This window comes from Bombus terrestris, chromosome 8 (assembly GCF_910591885.1).
Source record: "Bombus terrestris chromosome 8, iyBomTerr1.2, whole genome shotgun sequence".
Classification (NCBI taxonomy): domain Eukaryota; kingdom Metazoa; phylum Arthropoda; class Insecta; order Hymenoptera; family Apidae; genus Bombus; species Bombus terrestris.
The window spans coordinates 3,667,522-3,689,000 of NC_063276.1; the positions used below are offsets into that span (position 1 = coordinate 3,667,522).

At 34.2% G+C, this 21,479-nt stretch overlaps 2 protein-coding genes and 1 long non-coding RNA gene across 3 annotated transcripts; 2 read left to right on the plus strand and 1 right to left on the minus strand.

The window, feature by feature from the left end:
- Positions 1-1,563: 1,563 nt before the first annotated feature.
- LOC100649628 (plasminogen activator inhibitor 1 RNA-binding protein) lies at positions 1,564-5,617 on the plus strand. Its single transcript, XM_012311083.2, has 6 exons — positions 1,564-1,948; positions 2,998-3,154; positions 3,245-3,427; positions 3,516-3,587; positions 3,665-4,157; positions 4,237-5,617. Exons 1-6 carry the CDS (start codon positions 1,693-1,695, stop codon positions 4,321-4,323), a joined length of 1,248 nt encoding a protein of 415 aa, XP_012166473.1. The 5' UTR covers positions 1,564-1,692; the 3' UTR covers positions 4,324-5,617.
- On the minus strand, positions 5,062-7,950 carry LOC125385547. Its single transcript, XR_007224957.1, has 2 exons — positions 7,784-7,950; positions 5,062-5,935 (listed from the first exon to the last, which is right to left on the minus strand). It is a non-coding gene; the product is annotated as an uncharacterized LOC125385547 (long non-coding RNA).
- Positions 7,805-21,368, plus strand: LOC100649811 (plexin-B). Its single transcript, XM_012311089.3, has 8 exons — positions 7,805-8,481; positions 8,617-8,801; positions 9,185-9,767; positions 9,879-10,804; positions 10,892-11,295; positions 11,359-11,851; positions 11,917-15,678; positions 15,766-21,368. The coding sequence occupies exons 3-8, from the start codon at positions 9,350-9,352 to the stop codon at positions 15,871-15,873; spliced, it is 6,111 nt and encodes a 2,036-aa protein (XP_012166479.1). The 5' UTR covers positions 7,805-8,481; positions 8,617-8,801; positions 9,185-9,349; the 3' UTR covers positions 15,874-21,368.
- Positions 21,369-21,479: the final 111 nt, after the last annotated feature.

Sequence of the window (21,479 nt, forward strand, 5' to 3'; positions counted from 1 at the left end):
AGCAACGCGCCGACCAATCAGAGACGTGGCGAAGGAAGAAACGCGTAATACAAAGTTAGCCTATTATTGTTACTTGTATAAGGGATTGGTTAATTATGATAATTTATTTGTTATTTTGTACATATACTTGAATTATATATTTGGGTACTAAATATTTGTAAAAATAAATAAATTGTAAGTGTTTTCAGAAGTAGAAAATATGTAATATGTATCTCACAAAGTATTTTACGCTAATTTAACAAATGAAAGAAAAATTATAATATTCTAGGCGGTGTGTAAAGAATATTATTATAATATAATAATATTATTAATTAAACGTCTGTACATTTGAAACTTATTGTTATAAAATAATAGTTACATATTACTTATATGAAGATTTGTTGAACATATGTATATATTATATATTTATGTGTAGTAAAATATTATTGAAAACAATTTTTTCATTTGTAAAATATTATTATATATTAATATTGTATTTTGAATTGAAGAAACTTTGATTTTAAGACTTTTTCATGTTCACAACTTCTATTTTACATAAGAATGCGGCATAAGGATTTCATAAATGGTTTATGCTTTATAATGTACTTATATATGAAATGCAAATTGAAAAAAACATATTGTATGTTGTTAGAAGAAATACACACTTAACACTATTGATACCATTTTACATCTTACATGTAGAAAATCATAAATTATCTTACTATTGATTTATATACCTATAGTTTTAATATCGTATTCTTTTATTTAACGTTTTTCCAGATTTAATAAATTTTATACTCAAAATAATAATGTTTCACCTAAATTAAGGTTGAAATTCTACTATCAATCACATTCATATTCTATATGTTTTAAACAAAAAGAAAACAAAATATAAATGATAATAACATTATATATACTTTATATTTACTATATATATTTATAATTATGTTTATATACATACTTCATCTAATTAGCAAATTGCAAAAAGGTACATACCCTCAGATATAATAAAGTACGTTTATTTTTACATCGTAGAGAGATAATAGACTTTCATACAACGTAAATATGTATATATATGTTAAGTATATAAATAATAAAAAATTTAATCCGGGGAAACGATCTTCGAGAGAAACTTTTAAATAATATCATTGCATAATATGCGGACATACGAGATTTTCAATTATTAAATAAATCGTAGCCATCAGGTATCGAACATCGTTAATACAACTGATTGATATTTTTTATTTAAACGCTATGAAATATGATATACGACCAAAAATAGCATGTATAAATATTATTGTACGGTAGTAAGATAAAGTAATATAAAAGATAAGAAAATCTATTCAGTTGGCGTTAAGTAATTCATGGAAATAATGCCGGTTTCTTTGAGAACGGCAGTACGAAAAATTATCTTCCTTTATCGATGGATATTAGTTATTTTGACAATACGACAGGATTAAAATTAAAAATTTAATTTTAGAGGGTGATTTACTGTCTGAAACGATATAAAATTAACGATATAAATAATATTGGTGGGGAGGTGGCGCGCTGGGTGCAAGACAATTATGCGGTCCCTCCCTGAGCACAGACCTCGTGGTGAACTATTCTCCGACTCAGCCATATTGAAATATTGGATGTCTCTGTTACACAAGGGCTCAAGAGTAGCCGTGAAATTTTCGCGTGATCCTCGACGAATAGAGGATAAGAGACATCATGGAAAATATATACAGCATTGCCGTTACCAACAAGTTCTCGTTAGCGTTGGGTGATGACGAAGATCCGCATGAGAAACTCCGAGAAGAAGAACTTAAGAAAGAAGCTAGAAAAAAGGAGAAGCTTTCGGAGAAGGAGATTAAGAGTAAGCAGCCGGACGCACAGAAAAGAACCGGTAATAAAACTCAAAAAAATCGCGTGATCAAGGATTCTCAGCAACAACCATCTAAGGTCCAAGATTTGAAGAAAGATCAAGGTTAGTCATTTTTCATTGCTTTCTTGCCTCGTGCGCGGTATTATGGCCGTCGCTCCTAGTCCCTCGTGGGTCCATGTGCTTTTGATATTTTGCCGCACACTTAACGATTTTCTCGTTCTGTTGCTAATCATTTCTTCCTATTAATTCTTTCAATCAATGCTATTCTTTAAGTTCGAACAATTTGTATGGATTTTATTGTACCAATGTTCATGTTTCTTGTAACTTTTTGAGAATTTTTTATACCGCATAGTGTGAGGTTCTCGTATCGTAAAAATAGAATTTACCAATGGTGACCCCACGTGTCATTTAACAAATAATTACGATAAGCTGCTGTGATTTATCTCAAAATTTTTGCACAATCGTTAAGTATGTGCAGGATATTAATATAATTTAATGAAAAATGATTTATACGTTAGGTGATTGGAGATTGTATTATATTTTATTGTTTGATGATTTATATAAGGCTCTTATTATTTTTGCTGCAAATAATCGATATACTATATTAAAATTATATTAATATGTATATGCATGTGCTTTTGCTTTGATTGTGTAAGTCATCCAGAAGCTACATTGATCAATTCCATAAATGAGAAAACTAATAATATATATATTTTATAAATATTATTTTTTAAAACTTATCTTGGAATTTATTATTATTTATACTATCCCTTTATGATAAATGAACTTAAGCAAACAAATTGTTTCTTTTTAAAGAATTAAACATTAATTACTTACTTAGATAATGAAGTTGAGAAATGGACAAAAGTTGGAGTTGTTTGGTTTGGCACTTGGCAAGAGACTCGTATGTCAAAATATAAAATTAATATTATGAGAAATTACTTTGATAATACAAAAGTTTTTATATATTCTAAATCATTAGTAACTGTAAATATGCATTATTTACAAATATAAATTTTGTTGTATTTCTGTTTTATATTAGACTATTAAGTAAATATATGAAGTATATATATAAATTACTAATTTTTAATAAATTTACAACTTGTAATAATTTCATTTTACTTATTAACATTACAATATTCTTTATGTAGTTGGCGATAAAAAGCCACCGCAATCAAGAATTGGTGGTGGAGATCGTAATGTCAAATTCTGTGGAGAAAGTAGAGAAGAACGGAGCAATAGGCGTAATCGTGAAGATGGTGAAAGAACGCCTCGTGGTCAGGGAGAACTAAGACGAGGACCTCCCGGGTTAGTATACAAATATAGGGGAAAAAAAAAAAAGAAGTGTTGACAATATTTTTATTTCTTTTTGTAATCTTTTATTTTTTAATTCTTCAGTGAGGGACGTGAAACTCGAGAGTTCCGAAACTCTAATGATAATCAACGTGGAGAATACACAGAGCGTAGGGGTCGTGGTGGAATGCGCGGAATGGTGCGTGGACGTGGTGGACCACGCGGCCGTGGAGGATACGATTATCGTGGCAAACGCGAATTTGATCGTCAATCTGGTTCCGATAAAACGTATACATAATTTTTCATTTATTATTGTTGAATTATATCCCGATAAGTATTTAACATTAATAAATCCATTGTTTACATGTTTAAGCAGTGGAGTTAAACCAGTGGACAAAAAGGATGGTGCTGGTAGCCACAACTGGGGTACCCACAATGATGAAATTGAGTAAGTATTGATTCTAACAAAATTGATTTAATAAAAATTCATGTTTTAATCATTCGTGTTCCTTATTCTATTTTCAGAGAAAGTTTAAATCAAGAAAATCAAGATTGGGCTAATGAAAAACCTGATGGAGATTCCAACCAAACGACCACAGAAACAAAAGAAGGAGAGATAACTGCGGACGCGGTGGAAGAAAAACCTGCTGAGGAAGAATCGCGCGAATTGACTTTGGATGAATGGAAAGCTTTACGTAATAACAGAGTGAAGCCTCGATACAATTTACGCAAAGCTGGAGAAGGTGAAGATTTAACTCGCTGGAAGAAGATGTATGCATTGGAAAGGAAAAAGGAGGGAGCAGATGAAGAAGAAGAGGAGGAGGAAGAATATGATGCTGCTGCAGAATATCCACAACGTGTAGGAAGACAAAAGCGCTTATTAGGCATTGATATACAATTCAGTGATTCTCGACGTGGTTTTGGTGGACGTGGTCGAGGACGAGGTCGTGGAGAACGTGCAAATGGTCGTGGGTTTGGTAATCGTGGAGCTACTAGAGATGGACACTCACGTGGTCCTGTAAGTATTTGTATTCGTTTTCGATTGAAACTTAGTGTGTGTAGATATAATGCAAATTATATATATTTCTTACTTCTAGGCCTCACAATCTGAACAGAGGTCACCTCGAGGACGCCAAAATGCTCCTAAAGTAGATGATGAAAATGATTTCCCCTCATTGGGATAGGTCGTTTCACCTGTCGTCTACGATAATACAATATCCCACCACTATCACCAGCATCAGTACTACTACCAGAGATAAAATTACCACTAATACTAAAACTATTACTATCAACATTTTTGCGTCAGTGAAAAGGTTATTAATGCATAATACAGTACACCCTTGCAAGCAGATACGTAATTTACTTAAATAAATCGTAGCGCTTTGAACGCGCTCTTACATATTGGCACATTAAACATACATATAAGAAGTCGCATGATATGAAACAATATAGATCACGATCCTTTTTTGTACTTTTAATAACTCAGTTCATCCGTAACTAGTTCTTAAATTCTAGTTTACGGATGAGCGGTATTAAGAACGAGGCTGGATATTCATGGACTTGTTGAATAATTATAAAACTTGAATACTAGACAAAGAATATGGCTGAAAGACTAAGCGGACCAGCAGGAGTATAAATATCAAAAACATTTTACATAATGTAGTTCGACGCTGCTTAAATCTGAGTGAAACACACAGTTCCGAATAGAAATAAAAAAAAAAAATCCACCTGTATGCCAGGAGGTGAGACAGTTTAGCCTAGATTTTAATTTTGACATTGTCGATAAAAGGCCTAAGGAGGCTGGCCATAGCACCGACTCTTATAAACTCATGTATAATAACTTGTTAGGTGGTAAATTTTAAACATTCTTTTTGTTTTATAATTTTTATATGGTGTTTGAGGAAGCCTTTTTTGTAATTGAGAAGTTGTTACTCGTCGTGCATAAAACATGAGACTTTAAAAAAAAGTGTGTATTTGTATCTAAGAAAACATCTGATATTAAAAGTGTCTATTTAGGTATATACTAAGTTTGGCTTATATAGGAGTATAGAGATTTTTCCTTTGAAAGATGTAATCGGTCTGTAAGAAGTTAACATTTAAGTAAATATTAGAGAGACACATACAGACAACAAAATACAGATATACACAGCTTTACATATATATTGTATAACGAGTTTAAGAAAATGGTCGATACATACGTTCAGAGGGACAGATAAGATGAATCCAGTCTTATATAGTTACGTTATACGTCGATTATCATGTTCTTAATTATGACCTGCTACATTAGTTATCTATTGTATTTGTTACATGTAAAATGAAGAAATACCACAGCCAAAAAATCCAAACCCTCTCCATAAATGCTAAAAGAAAAATAAGAAAAGCGTTATTAAGCTGTTTGAAGCTTAGTTATATGTGTAAATAACATATTTACAATAATAAATTGTGACACATGAGTCACTTTAGACTTGACTACTTAAACCATTCGACTTATGAAGAGATATATTCTACAAAGGGTTTTTATTTGTGCAGTATGTAAAGAATGTGAGTACAAAGGAGATTAAAAACAAAAAAATGCGTAAAAACATCTTACATCGAAGATTTTCGCTATAAAGCATAATGGAAAATTGGGTGTCACCAAAAGCTATGGGAAGGAAAGAGAGAAAATACGAGAAGTGCTATACCCACCCAATAAAGTTATAAGTCAAATTCCATTGTAAGCACCTTGTTCTTCTCGTTCTTTACGTATGTCGCCTAGGAAACACTATCAGTTTGTCTTAAATTGGACGCCTTCTTGAGCTAGTACAATGGGAATATAGTAATCAATCTCAATTTTAAAACGATTCGAAGTTTTTCAGTACTAATTGCTTCGGAAATGATTTGATAATTAAAACATTTGAAATATTGTATAAATCTTGAATCTTGCAAGTTTCGATAAATATTGAAGATTAGAAGATTTCAAGATTTCAAAACTTACTGAAAATTTAAGCTACTTTTACAGCTATTATATATTAATGAGATCATTAATATCTTACATAATAATCATAATAATTATACATCTTTTATAAGATACTAACTATCTTGTTAATACATTATACATACAAGTCACTGAAGATAAAATATAATATAAGATATAAGACGTTGAATACTTATCAATTTTGAAATTTATCAGAACTTTCAGGATCCAGTAAAACTTCCAAAAATTATCGAAGCTTTAAGGACTCAGGATTCACAAAGACTTTTAAATGCTTCATATATCGAATCATGTAATTTGAAGTAATTTGAATTTTATTAAATATGTACATATTCGAACTGATTCACAAGTCCATGTAGTGGTGGGATTTGAAACACTTCGAATGGTTTCGATTCTCTTTTAATACGTTTTAGAGTTTAAAAGTCTTGAAAACGTTGAATGTTTGGAAAAATAGGTTTGAAAGTTTTGAGAATTTTGGTAAATTTTAAGGGCTTGGTAAGTATTCGATATTTTACGAACAACTTTAACCCTTTGAGTGCTGGATACTCGCGGCCTATGCCGTCCGTACGGACGGCGCGCGTCTAGCGCTGACGATCGCTGTGGACGGAATACTTTTTCGTTAGACTGAACTCTGTTGATTGACTATTCAAAGCGCAAATCGTAATAAGTTATAGTAATTCTTTTGCACGAGATTAAATGATTCAAGAGCGTTATTTTTTAGTTATTTTTAATTATTTATTATAAACATTGAAATTTACAGTTAACTAGAATTTGGGTAATAAACTAGAAAACTAAATTTAGTAAATATAACACAAGTTAATAATTTAGTTGTGTGTGAAAAATTCAGTGCTTGAGAAAACTAAAAAAACCAGATGTAGAATTTTCTTACAAGTGGTGACTATTTCAACAATAACAAGGCACTATTGGCATTTGTTTACTGCCGTAAGGAATGCATTTATATTTATTTCGCACAAACGTAATAGTATTACTTCTGCGTAGGTGTTCGGAAAAATTGAAAAACCCATACATGCGTCCTTAGTCCATGCCGGGCACTTACAGAACACGCATATATATGTCCTTAGTCCACACCGATAGCTTTCGCCAGACACCTATATGCACCCACAGCACTCAAAGGGTTAATATATAAATACTTTTTTGTCTAAACGGTATATGGACATAAATTTTTGAGGAAAGCTATAAACACGTTCATTTATGTTATTTATGTTTTTGTATATATTGAGAGTGTTGGCAAATTTTCAAATTTGTTTGTCTCAAAAACGAGGCCTTAAAAAATACTTTATTCTACATTTTCGACTTATTTCCGCATGTAGAATTATCTCCTGTCTACTCCTGTCTAGTTAGAATTAAGCAAATTTATGTTTTCAAACCCGATTTTTTAAAAAACGAAGTTTTCAACGTGATTTTATAACGTGTAATATAACAGTAGTAATTAATGTTTAAACCTGCCAAGACTTTCAAGACGTGCCGAAATCTTTAAAGACTCAAGATAAAAGTTGGATGTAGTGGAAGACTCTTATGAGTTCCAATGATGTTAAAAATGATTCGTATTTCCATAGTCTCGTAAAGCTTGGAATCGTTTTCAGATTGAGATTCGAATGTTCATCGCTAAATTGATGGTTCGAAAGCATATCACTAGTTTTACCAGCTTTTACCATTAAAGTAAACAGTACAAGGTTTCAGCCACGGGAGGACGCGGCATCTGTAAGTCCGATAGAGTATCCCACACACAATCGTAAGAAAGAAAAGGAAAGTTGGGAAGAAGAGAGTGATAGAACTAGCCAAGGAGAGACACTGAACCGTGGGAAAAGCTTGACGAGAGGAACAGAGAGAGAAAGATAATGAACAAGCGGCGGCGCATGCCGTAGCCACGGCCCCCAACTTGCTCTAAACTCGTGCAGCCTGTCGCTGTCGGTCGAATTTTAATGGCGGCTCATTCCGATTCCCTGTTTAGTGTTATTATCAAGTAACGAAACGGTATTTATACTCTTTACGCGTTACTACAAGAGATAATAAGGAGTTTCATTAAGTCTAAACCGTGCGTTTTGTTGTTTCATCGTTCGGATACTATATCAGAGACCTGTATCAAGGACATAGTGAGTGCATATCCGCGATGTGTCGTAGCGACTCTGGCGTACGAACATTCCATCGTGTAGTCGTGTTATACACTTTGGCTTTTTCATAAAAAGGGTTGATTCTACGTGATAAATCGAACTTGTTTCCTTTTATTTTAATTCGTTGTATATATGAAATTTTCGTGAATCAAAGGAAAAAGAAGGAAAGTTAACACGAGCTAACTGATGATCATATCAGATCGAGCGAATCGAAGCTGCGAGCTTTTTTCATGCTGGAGGTAATTTCTTTTTCTTTTTCAGTAATTAACCGTGGATATTCTCGTGTTTTATGAGTGTTCCCGGGAATGTTTATGAGTTTCTAAAATATTTTATTATTGAGTATTGAGTAATTTAGTACATTTGTGTTTTGTTAGGCGATTACTGACAAGGAGTAGAATATCCTTGCCTTTGTGCAAAGACACTGGCCTTAACTGTCAAGTGCAGCTATGCTGCTCGCACTAATGAAGGGCGGTGCGTGCAACGGTGTTACTCAAAAAGTGTGGAGGAGCCATCTGCCCTAGCCTGACATCGTCGTCGAAATGTTTTAGTATCGAAATCGGTCAGTGATACATTATTTACATTTTGATAATTCACTTCTCGATTATTATAATTAATCATTGTATGGCTTGATCGTGGATGCTCGTGTATTTAGATAAGTAACGTAAACCTGACAAAATATGAATGTTCGAAATGTCTTAATGATATATCTTGATGTGTCTTCGACATTTTCGTTTTGTCTCTTATAATATTTTATTATGCTAAAATTATTTAATTTTTTCATGTAAATTAGACTTTTTCTTAAAATTTAATATATAGTCAATGTTATTTTATGAACAATTTTTTATTTGGTTAATTGGTAGATATTGGTGAAAAATTTATGGATGTGTGAAATTTTTTTAAGAATAAATAACTAATTGTAATTGTGGTTTTGAAATGTTCCAGAGGTGCCAGGCAATGTGCATCATGTCAGTGCCTGGATACATGTGTAATTGGTAGTACTATATTGATACTGGCCTTCTACCAGTGGGACAAATACCCTTATTATATTTTCTAAGCTTCCTACCCTAGACTTGTACATGCACAAACGCACACGCATAGCGTGTGCGCATGTGCTTTGTCAACTATTGCCTACACATCATGAGATTCTTGGGATTTGTATCATTTCCCATTTCGCCTACTGTATTATCTCCTAAACTGCTACTACCATTTCATCGATTATCCTTTTCATCCATGTCTGTTGCTACCTGGTTCCTGGTGGTACTGGTAACTGCAGCCATAGATACACCTGCTAGTACTGCTCCACCTGTGCAAGAAAATAGATCGTTACACATTGTAACACAGTTTCCTATGGGAGATGGTCAAAGATATGGATTTTATCCTCTAGATCCAAATACAACGAGGGAAGGTGCCCTTCGATTTAATCACCTTACTATAGATCCTGCAACAGGAAGATTATATGCAGGTGCCATCAACAGACTTTTACAGTTAGATTCTAATCTCAGACTGGAGGAATATGTTTCCACAGGTTAGCTATTCATTCTTTTTATGAGAACTGTATATTTTATAAAAGATATATATGTATTTATATTATGGAAACATTACTAAAAAAATTATTGTTATTCATTATTGTTTTCAGGACCAAGATTGGATAATCCCCAGTGCCATGCAACAGGCTGTCCTTCCAGAGACATAACTACATCTTTAATGGATAATGTAAACAAACTATTAATCGCTGATCTTGAATCACAAACACTGATTGCATGCGGTTCCCTTCTTCAAGGTGCTTGTGAAAAGTACAAAATGTCAAACATATCTATTAAGCCGGAATTCATTCCCCATAGTGTAGCAGCAAACGATGAAAGCTCTTCTACATATGCTTTTATTGGGCCCGAAAAATATAATGCTTGGGGACAAACGAATATACTCTACGTTGGTACTACATTCACTAATAGAGGAGATTACAGGCATGACGTGCCTGCTATCTCTAGCAGAAATCTTCACAATTTAGAATTCGCGGAATATACGTTCAATAAACAGTCGATCGTATACATCGACGTGAAATATCGAGACCATTTCCTGGTTAAATATGTGTATGGGTTCAATGCCAACAACTATGCATATTTTGTATTGGTACAAAAGCAGTCTCATCTTCCTGAAGAAGAGGAAAAGGGTTACATCTCTAGATTGGCTCGAAGCTGTATCAATGATCCAAATTATGATAGTTATACAGAAGTGACGTTACAGTGTACTGTTAATTTGGGAGATGGGAAATCGCAATCTTATAATTTAGTGCAAGACGCGAAAGTGGCACCAGCCGGTAGTGATATAGCCATGCAATTGGGTATTTCCGTTGGTGATCCCATTTTTGTCTCCGTATTTTCTCCAAGTAGAGGAATCACGAACGAACCACTGTCTCGGTCAGCACTTTGTGTGTACAGTTTGCAAGAGATTGAAACAAGATTTACTGAAAATATCCATATGTGTCTCAATGGTAGTACTAAATATAGAAACATGGGATATGTCAGTGGTCCTATACAAGATGGAAAATGTCCTGCGGCAGGAGTAAGTATAAAATTTGAAGAACTGAAATATTACCATTTGAAAATATTGCATATTTTTATTGAGTTGTGTCTTTATTTTTCTATCCAGACAGCGGGCAACATTTTGCACTTCTGTGAAGTGGGTTTGAAAATCTCCGGAATGTCACCGATTGTGGGACAAGCAATTTTACATTTTCCTGACGAATTCATTACCTCTGTAACAATAGCTAATACAGAAAGTCATACAGTTGCATTCTTGGGTACTAACGAGGGTTCTCTGAAAAAAGTTTTACTTTCTGGAAACGAAGCATTCGTCTACGAAAATATTGTAATTGATAAAGGAAACAGATTGATGCCTGATACTTTGATTTCGCCAGATGGAGAACATATTTACGTTTTATCAACTTCTAAAATTTCTAAGGTGCAAGTTGAACATTGCAGTAGTTATACTAATTGTAGCAGTTGTCTAGACGCGAAAGATCCTTATTGTGGATGGTGTTCATTAGAAAAAAGGTAAATATTTAATTTTTTTTTTCATTATTTCTTTTCTTTGATAATATTAATGTATATTTCTAGATGCACAGTTAGAGGAGATTGTCAGAAAGCAAGTCATAGTAGTCCACGATGGTTATCTTTAGGTACAGGACAACAATGCATTGATTTCGAGCAAGTTCTTCCAGATCGTATGCCTATCAATCAAATGACCACTGTTCACTTAACAATCAGAACTTTACCCGAATTACCAGCAGGCGCAAATTATAAATGTGTTTTTGGTAACGCGGAACCTATAGATGCACTAATGACCGGATTTGGATTATCTTGTCCTACACCACCTGTACTTGAAAGACCGAATATACCAGACGGAGCCGATCATGTTCTGGTACCTTTATCTGTGCGCTCTAGTGAAACAAATAAAGATTTTGTCTCACGAAATTTCGCTTTCTTCGATTGCTCTAGACATACCGTGTGTACAGAGTGTGTAAAATCTCAATGGGCCTGTAGTTGGTGTGTATATGATAATAAATGTACACATAACACAAGCTGTCAGGGTATCATTTCGGGAGAAAACGTAAGTGTATTAATGTTTAAGTAAAATTTAGTATTGTTATAAAAAAGATAACTTTCTGTTCACAGAATCAAGCAAATTTAGCCGCACAAGGAGCACAATACTGTCCAAAGTTTGTTCAACGGCAGGAACCATTGATGTTACCTAACAGTGTACCCAAAGAGATAGTGCTTGAGGTTGAGAATTTACCGCATCCTCAAGTAGGACACAGTGGTTTCCAATGCATCGTCTCAATCGAGGGTGCTAATTTAAAAGTACAAGCCCGTGTCGATAGCAGCCGTTTTATAGTTTGTGATAAAACAGTTTACTCGTATGAGGCGGTTACTGGTGAATACGAAGCAGAGGTAACGGTTGTCTGGAACATTAATCATCATGTGGACAAGACTACTATCATCCTTTATAAGTGTGAAGTGTTGGGTTCGCATCGTGAACACGCAGATTGTTCCCTTTGCGTGACCAGAGATGCGCGTTTCGAATGTACTTGGTGCGGTAATAGTTGCGTGTACCGGCATTCTTGCTTGCACTCGCCATTTACCGAGTGTCCGAAACCGAGGATAGACATGATTAAACCTCTCAGTGGACCGATCGAAGGTGGGACGTTGGTCACTATTGAAGGTAGTAATTTGGGTCTGAAAGAAAGCGACGTGGATGGAAAAATACATATTGGTAACACACCATGTACTTTAGTCGACTATGAAGTGTCCGTACGCATCGTTTGTCGTACAGGAAGACACGAAGCAACGGACACTGCCTCTGTAGTGGTTGGTAATGACGCTGGTTACACTGAAAGCGCAGTGTTATTTAATTACAAGGATATACGATTGTCTGGTGTTTACCCATCGGTTGGTCCACAAAGTGGTGGTACGCAACTTGCCATTACTGGAATGTATTTGAATATTGGTAGTACTATATCAGCCTACCTAGACGAATTAGCGTGTCATGTTAACGCCACGCAAGCGAGTAGTACCAGATTAACTTGTGTAACAAGTAAATCCGATAGAGTAAGAAGAATCGACAGACTGACTCTTAGCATAGACGGTGCGAATCGCACTTTAATTGGTAATCCCTATAACTACACTCATGATCCTACTATTATGGAGATTAAGCCACTGACAAGTTTTGCTTCCGGTGGTCGTATGATCACAGTTCACGGTACCAATCTAGATACTATTCAGAAGCCCGAAATGGAGGTATACTTCGACAATGAACTACTGCCAGTAAATAGGACTGTTTGTACAGTATTAAACCCGACGCAAATGGAATGTCCAAGTCCTAGTGTTGCTAAGCGGTTCATGACTCTTCGACGTAACGAGCGTGCTACTGCTAGTAGCCAAAGCACACCACCTCAATCATTAAAGTTAAAGGAATCTCAATTATCCTTGAAAATAGCATTTATTATGGACAATGTGGAAAGTGTACGAGATTTGGAAAAGCATTTTAAGAGTCTTAGAAATCGCTTACTTTATGTGGAAGACCCGAAATTTCTTGCCTTTCCGCGTAACATTAAATTATATAAAGGTGATACGCTAGTTATCGAGGGGGAAAATTTGATTTTTGCCAGCGACGAGTCTGATGTGAACGTTACTGTCGGTACAATGCCATGTAACGTGACTTCGCTTGCTCTAACTCAATTGGTTTGCATTCCTCCTGATCAACAACCAGCTGATACGGATGAACTTGGAATTAAAACTGAAAATGGTTTACCCTTGGTGGTAGTACGTGTGGGTCGTAGCCTAAGGTTCCCCATTGGTTATCTGCGCTACGAAGTGATTAAATCTTACCCAATCCCACCGGAGGCAATTGCTGGAATAGCTGCTGGCACTTTTGGTCTTGTGTTTCTGTTTGTTTTAGTGTTAATAATATATAGAAGGAAGAGTACACAAGCAGAAAGAGAATATAAAAGGATACAGATACAAATGGATACTCTGGAAAGCAATGTTAGGATGGAATGTAAGCAAGCATTTGCTGAACTACAAACCGATATGACCGATTTAACCGCTGATCTGGAGTCGTCCGGTATTCCGACTTTAGACCACAAGAATTATATTATGAAAGTATTTTTTCCTGGTGTTACGCATCATCCTATATTAAATGATCCTAGATCACGTAGTAATGTGTCTCGTACAAACTATGATGCTGCCATGATCCAGTTCGAGCAACTGATCAATAATAAATACTTCGTATTAACGTTCATCGAAACCTTAGAGGCTCAGAAAGACTTTAATATTAGAGATAAAGTGAATGTTGCATCATTACTTATGGTCGTCCTGATGGGTAAGATGGAGTATGCGACTGATATACTCATGAATCTTTTACTAAGACTTATCGAGAAGGCAGTGAACACGAAGCATCCTCAGTTGATGCTTAGAAGGACCGAATCTGTGGTAGAAAAGATGCTAACTAACTGGATGGCTCTTTGTATGTACAATTACCTTAAAGATTATGCAGGTTCCTCTCTATTTTTATTGTTTAAGGCAATAAAGCACCAGATAGAAAAAGGTCCTGTGGACGTGATTACATACGACGCTAGATACTCATTATCTGAAGAAAGGCTACTCCGTGAGCAAATTGAGCACAGCGTGGTCACTCTGCATGTCGTCCAAGATGATCTCGATGAGAAAATCCAGTGCAAGGTGTTAGATTGTGATACTATAAATCAAGTGAAGTCCAAGATCCTAGATGCTCTCTACAAGAATACTCCTTTCTCACTGAGGCCGTCCGTTCATGACGTAGATTTGGAATGGAGACACGGTAGAGGCGGACATTTAACTCTCCAGGATGAGGATCTCACGTCAAAGTGCAGCGGCGAATGGAAAAAGATAAACACGTTGGCGCATTATGGTGTGAAAGAGTCAGCAGTGATGTCGTTGATTCCTAGACAGAATGATGGTTTTTCCGTCGCCTGTAAACCACCGTGTCACAACTGTAAACCATCGCACTATCATCATCAGCAGCAGTCCATTCACCACCATGCACATCACCATCACCTACATCGTCACGCGAATCACTGTTCGTCCACGCATCTTCCATCCACACCTAATCACAATCTAATTAGTCCTGTAATGTACAATCATCCCGTTAGCGGTTTATACTTCGAATCTCAACAATCACCGCCGATCATAACAGCAAACGGCGACGTAGAAAGCGGTCATGGAGGCAATCAACGATTATATCATTTGGTAAGGCCTATAGAAGAAAGTCACTATCCGCCAGGTATGGGTTTCACCGGTAGCAAACATCATCATCCAGAACGAACACACAAAGCCATTCCTGAAATATTTTTAACGAGATTACTATCGACGAAGGGTACCGTTCAGAAGTTCGTCGATGATTTTTTGAATACGATACTAACAGCGAACGAAGCATTACCCAGTGCTGTAAAATGGCTGTTCGATCTCCTGGACGATGCCGCGAAGCAACACGGAATCGTTGACCCGGAGGTACCGCACGCATGGAAATCGAATAGTTTGCCGCTTAGATTTTGGGTGAATTTTATTAAGAATCCAGACTTCATGTTCGATATAAATAAGTCCACGACGGTTGACTCGAGCCTCTCCGTGATAGCGCAAACATTTATGGACTCTTGTTCGATGACGGAACACAGGCTGGGGAAAGATTCACCGTCGAATAAGTTACTCTTCGCCAAGGACATACCGCATTACCGAGAGAAAGTGGGTCGTTTTTACACAGATGTACAAAGACTGCCACAAATCACTGATCAAGAAATGTCTAGTGCCATGCAACAGCTGAGTGCGTCACATGCGAATGAGTTTGATGTGATCGCAGCACTAAAAGAACTTTACATCTATGTCAGCAAGTATTATGAACAAGTAAGTATCTTGAAAACAGAACTTGACTCTTTTTATTATAATTTTTAGTTTGTTAATTGGTAATTTAATTAATGGAATATTGCATAGATCCTAGAGGCCTTGGAGACAGACGCAGGCTGTCGTAAATTACATCTAGCCCATAGGCTAGAGAATGTCGCGTGCACACTCGAAGGAGAGGAAACCAGTGCCTGCTGACACAACCTCCTCATTGCTATCCCAGGACCCGTCAATCTCTCCAGAAACACTGACTAGTGCCTCCATTTCATGCATCAGATACACCTCGTTACATATGTACAAATCTACACACCATGTGAATAACAATGCCGTAAAAAATACGTGCGATTTCGTTAAGGCTAGTCAGGCGATAGTTTTTCTCAGGATAAATTAATCCTGGCCGTAGTATTTACGTCTATATGTCATGGCCGTATCGAAATACGCTCGTACACACGTACAGATGTTAGCAAAATGGTAACAAAAGAGAAAATGATGAACTCTAACCCTTAAACCTGATCTGTTTTTATTAATATTGTATATTTCATTTATTTTACTATACATATATATATAGTATATTTGTAACAAATTATAAGAAAACGTCGAAGGAAATCTCAATGCAATCGGTGGAATCTTCGTTAGTAAGGGATATAATTTATCTTATGATCGAAAAACTATATCTCCGGTGACGTAGCTGAATATTGGTCCGCCTACGCGTTTTAAGGATTTGAGATGCAAAATTCGTGCAAAAAATACTTATTAAAAAAAAGTAAAAAAAAAAAAATAAATGAAAATTAATGATTTCATTGTTGGCCGAATGTCTATACGTGTATACGTAGTATATATAACACGAAGAAAAATAACGTGTGGGAACGTTAAATAAGAGAAAAAGCCATAGTGTCCACCAGACTGTCTGTACAAAGGGAGTACGGCAGCAAGTAGTCTGTGATCCGAGCACGAGTGGCTATGCCTACTATCTTCATTACGATATATATATTATTAATATGTTATATATTATATATATATATACATAAAAAATATATAAAGCAAAGGTCACGCAACATACACCTCCACGGATTGTAGTGAGCTAGTTAGAGAGGGTCTATATATGTATTATAAGTTGTGGGTAAAGAACCCTTTTTCAGAAAAAAAGAGAGAACGAACGAGAAAAAAAGTGAGTGGGAGAGAGAAAGAGAGCGTGAGAGAGCAAGGAACGACACTAAATTAAGGCAATTAAAGTAATGTTAAATGAAAGGAAAAAGAATTGGCTTCTCAATTAAAAGTTGTGAGAGCAGTTCAGACTATTCTAGGCCTATCTACGTATATTTAGTACGTGAAAAAAAAAAGAATTCTTTTCTATTACATTTTTTGTTCATTTTTCAGTCTGTTTTTATTTACTTTATATGATTACATTTATATATGTATGACTGTTGCTACGATCTGGAAGGCCACTATGTGGATCATATAATGATTTTACAACTATTATAGGAGCTATATTATATCTATTATTGCTCTTACTACCATTAAGTTGTATTATTATCTATATAGATATAATTATTGACTAATTGCCCATTCAACAATAGTTATTATGGTATATTGTTAAGCGTAAAGAAAGCACATAATAGATGCAAAAAACGAGAAAGATCTTTTATATTGTATACCGGCGAGGAAGTTTCTAGACTCTTAATGAACGCGAATTAAAAAAAAAAGAAAAAAAATGACAAAAAAGAAAACACAGTAGAAGGGAAAATTTTATACATGTATGGTTGTATTTTCGCCGGTTTCAGGATTTTTCGCCAGTTGGTCAATAATATCGCGGTTAAATGTATCGGGAAAAAAAGGAAGATTTAACAAGACACAACGATGAACAGTATTTTTCTTGGGGTTACATCGCCATTTTACTTTACCTAAGACTGCCTCAGTTTGAAAAATTGCATTTTTTAAAGGAAGCATTTAAGTGTCCCTGATACTATTCATTATTCCAGTGTATAGGTATTTAATAACAGTTCGACTCACTGCCCATTGCGCACTGCCAATTTTTCTCCATGCGCTTTTTTAGGAACTGTTACACCGGAACAGACCTACTTAAACGTTCGATTGAATCGCGTAACCAATTATTTGATAATTTTGTGAATGGTAGGTTTGGGAAAGCTGAGGTTCAAGCTCACTCTTGTACTTAATTAACACTTTCGTGTATTTTATCTGCTCTACAGGCCCTCAGCTTCCCTGTCGATTACCATCAACCTGTGTATCTCTCTATTATATGTATTGTATTTATTTATATACCGATGACCGGATTATCTATACAGGAAATGATACGTCAATCTGTCCTATGTGATTTAATGTATTACTTTTTCTTTAATACACGTCGACATACGTGCTGTAATTTTTCTGAAACATAAAGTTGTTTTACTGAACTTTTGGTGTACGTAAAACGACGATACTACATTTGGAAATGATGTAGATGCGAATCGAAATTCTGTAATAATTTAATTCCATGTATATCATATTTTCTCAATGTATATTTCACACGATATTTTACATATAATATGTAACACACATACATGAACAAATGATAACAGAATGGAGAATGGAATTTAAAGGAGCTTTTATTATTTATACATTCATTCTGTTATCATATCTCTTGTAATGTTTTAGTCGCGTTATTTTATATGTATTTAAATCACTATCTCCTGTGGAATTAAGGTCAGCTTTCTTGTATATTGAATTAAAAAGAGGAACACGAACTGTAGGTTTAGGAGGATTATTTTGTCAAGTATTTTTATTTGTTGAACATATTTTATTTGTACAATGAATTTATAGTGGTGAATATAATGATTATTTTTGTTTTGAAATTAGAGACAATGCGAAGCAAAATTTTTAGTCCAAATGATTCTATGAAGGTTCTATCGATGGAATGACAAAATTAAATGATAGTAACATTTACAAAATACCTTAGGGGATGAGATCTTCTTCCTCTACTTTGTATGTAAAATTTAATACATATTAATTACACAAAAAATTCAAAACACATATATGTCTTTCTAATAATTAGAAAAGACTCGTTTTGTGGAGGTAATGATTTCCTTTTTTAAATAAACGTGCGAAATAGAACATTTTTCTGAATGGTGTTTGTATTTTATTTTGTTTATATGAAGCTATTAGATGTAGTCTTCCAGAAAGAAATTAATTAATTTTGACTGGAGTAATGGATTTATTTTTATAAATCATTCTGTTGACAGTAGTATTTATATTAAACTTATAAATATACAGATTATACATAATAAAGATACGTGCTCGCTCGACTCAATTTCAATAATATTAATTTTACGATTAAGTTACTATCATACTTTATCGCCTATAAAATATTTTTAATTCAACGAAATATTTATTATGAAATGAATTAAAATGATAGACAGAAAATTATTATTCTTATTATTTAAATAGGAATCTGTCTTGTTAGTTTTTGAATATTTTTATGAGTTATTTTGAAAACAAAAATATAAATACTCATACATTAACAGTAATGAATTGTGTAATTACAATTAACTTTTCTAATTGTACATACAATCACTGTTTATTAGTTGAAGATTTACAACTAGTAGTTGAAAATTCTTTCTCTATTAAACATTTTCGAAAAGAGACCTCTTTCGTTAGTTAAATTTTGTTAATTTAATGATTAAAATAAAGCGATGGAAAATTATAGAACAAATTGTTATAATGTAGAAATATAAGAAAACATTTTTCCTTGTATGAGTACTATTCCATAATATTAGTGGAATTTTTTAGTTGCTCTACATTAAATTAATATATTGTTATACAAAACATGTAACGAAGATGTCTGATGATGAAGAGCGATAGTTTGTGTTGTAGCTTACAAATTGTTAAGCGTATATGCATGGGTACAATTGAACGAACATATTGCAAATCCTTCAATTGTGGATGGTACGGTTCCAATTGTATATACTCCATAAAATGTTAATTATATTACTATTATTATCGATATCAATATTTTTATATCATCGAGGCATGGAAGAGCTAAAAAAAAAAAAAACAGTATATATTAATGAAACTGTTGGAATTGTAAAATTGACTTACATTTTTTATATATTCATATAGGTTTATTCGTTATTCGAGTAATATTATGTAACGTCCACAATATAAGGGTCGATGATTTTTATAATATACGAAACTCTTGAATTTATATTATTTCACATTACACAGATTGACGTACACTAATATATTTGCACACATATTCGTATATACATACGTCTCGACTCTATTGTCTGAAGTTGGAGGATCCCTGCAGGTGCGTGGTACATCTTGGACGATTAGAATGTTCATTTTCAGAAGTTCATGTAAAATATCGTATATGGTACGTGAAGTACATTATACGTTCGAGCGCAATTCGATGGAAGGTCGTGTAACATGCTACACTTTTTAATGTATATTGTGCACATGCAAAATCTCGATGAAATTCTGTTTCCTTAAAGCATTAAGAAGTATCGAAATAATATATAAAGCGCTTGCATATTTGTAGGAGGAAAAAAAATGAAAATATTCGAAGAAAAAATAGCTTCAAACAAGTTTAAATAATTTCAAACATATCGGAAATGCTATTGGTTACTTGAATCATTTGTCTATTTATTCAAAACTCAAAATTTAAATACTTGCAACATAAACACTTTAGTATGATATAAAAAGCTTATAATATAAAAAATTTATAAGAAAACATAAAAAGAATATTATTTACTATTTAAGAGAAGATGCTAATTCTGGAATTTGGAACATTTAAATGCTCGATGTTCACTATCTCTAATATTTTTATTATTTTTAACTAATGCTGCAGATATCAATAGCAAGTTTTTTGTCCCAATAGATTTTTGATCAAAGAATTTCCTAACGTAAAAAGATTTGGTTTTTTTTTTAAGAGGACCTTAGGACCCATGAATACATGGTTCCTTAGTACTAATTCCAAATTTTTTGCAGAATGTTTATTCTTACGAAGATATATAACGTTTAAGTATAATATTCAGAATTGCTTGTGGTATAGCAGAATTTCTCGATAATTTGTACGTTCGACAGTTGACTCCATCCATCTGAAAAGCTTGTCAATTCCGCATTCAACGTATGTACTGTATTGTAATTAACAGAGGAAATGTTCAGCGGTTTATGAGTCGATTAGTAATGTCATGCTTCGTAGTATAGACGATTCCAAACATCATGTCGAGTTTAAGATTATTCTTTGTTAAGCTTCGAAAAAAAGGATGGGGGGATGATCGTTCCCTGCAAGAATATCTTAAAATATATTCGACTTCGGGAACCGTGTATGAAAAAAAAAGTTATGTAAAACGGGCTCGTTTTCATTCCCATGAATTTTTGAATGTATCTTTTCTCGTTGTATAGCCTCTACGTAAAGTATGTGCGCATGTAACGATGAATGCAATTAATGTGTGAATGCGATGCTGCTTTACTTGTGTGTATGCTGTATGTATGAGCGTGTATCTATCGATGTACGCGTGTAGATGCAACCCTCCAAAAGCCCAATGTAAATAGAATTCAACCCCCCATCTTGCATATAAGTAGATTTTAAGTAACACTCGAGAACGAAATGACTCTTGCCAAATTTTCAATGGGACGTAGGGACAAACAAATAAGCATTTGAAAAATTGCAAAAATATATTGATATTATAAATGAACTCGACACTCATAAAGCTTCTTTCGGAGTACCCGCAATCGCTTATTTCATTTTTTATTTGAGGTTTTTAAAGTTTAACAGAAATTCAATTACACATTTATGTTTGTATATT

Coding starts and splice junctions, on each gene's coding strand:
- LOC100649628 (XM_012311083.2), top strand. CDS start 1,693: ATGGAAAATATATACAGCATTGCCGTTACCAACAAGTTCTCGTTAGCG. Junction 3,155..3,244: donor CTAAGACGAGGACCTCCCGG/GTTAGTATACAA, acceptor TTAATTCTTCAG/TGAGGGACGTGAAACTCGAG. Junction 3,588..3,664: donor ACCCACAATGATGAAATTGA/GTAAGTATTGAT, acceptor TTCTATTTTCAG/AGAAAGTTTAAATCAAGAAA.
- LOC100649811 (XM_012311089.3), top strand. CDS start 9,350: ATGTGCTTTGTCAACTATTGCCTACACATCATGAGATTCTTGGGATTT. Junction 9,768..9,878: donor GGAGGAATATGTTTCCACAG/GTTAGCTATTCA, acceptor TATTGTTTTCAG/GACCAAGATTGGATAATCCC. Junction 11,296..11,358: donor TGGTGTTCATTAGAAAAAAG/GTAAATATTTAA, acceptor GTATATTTCTAG/ATGCACAGTTAGAGGAGATT.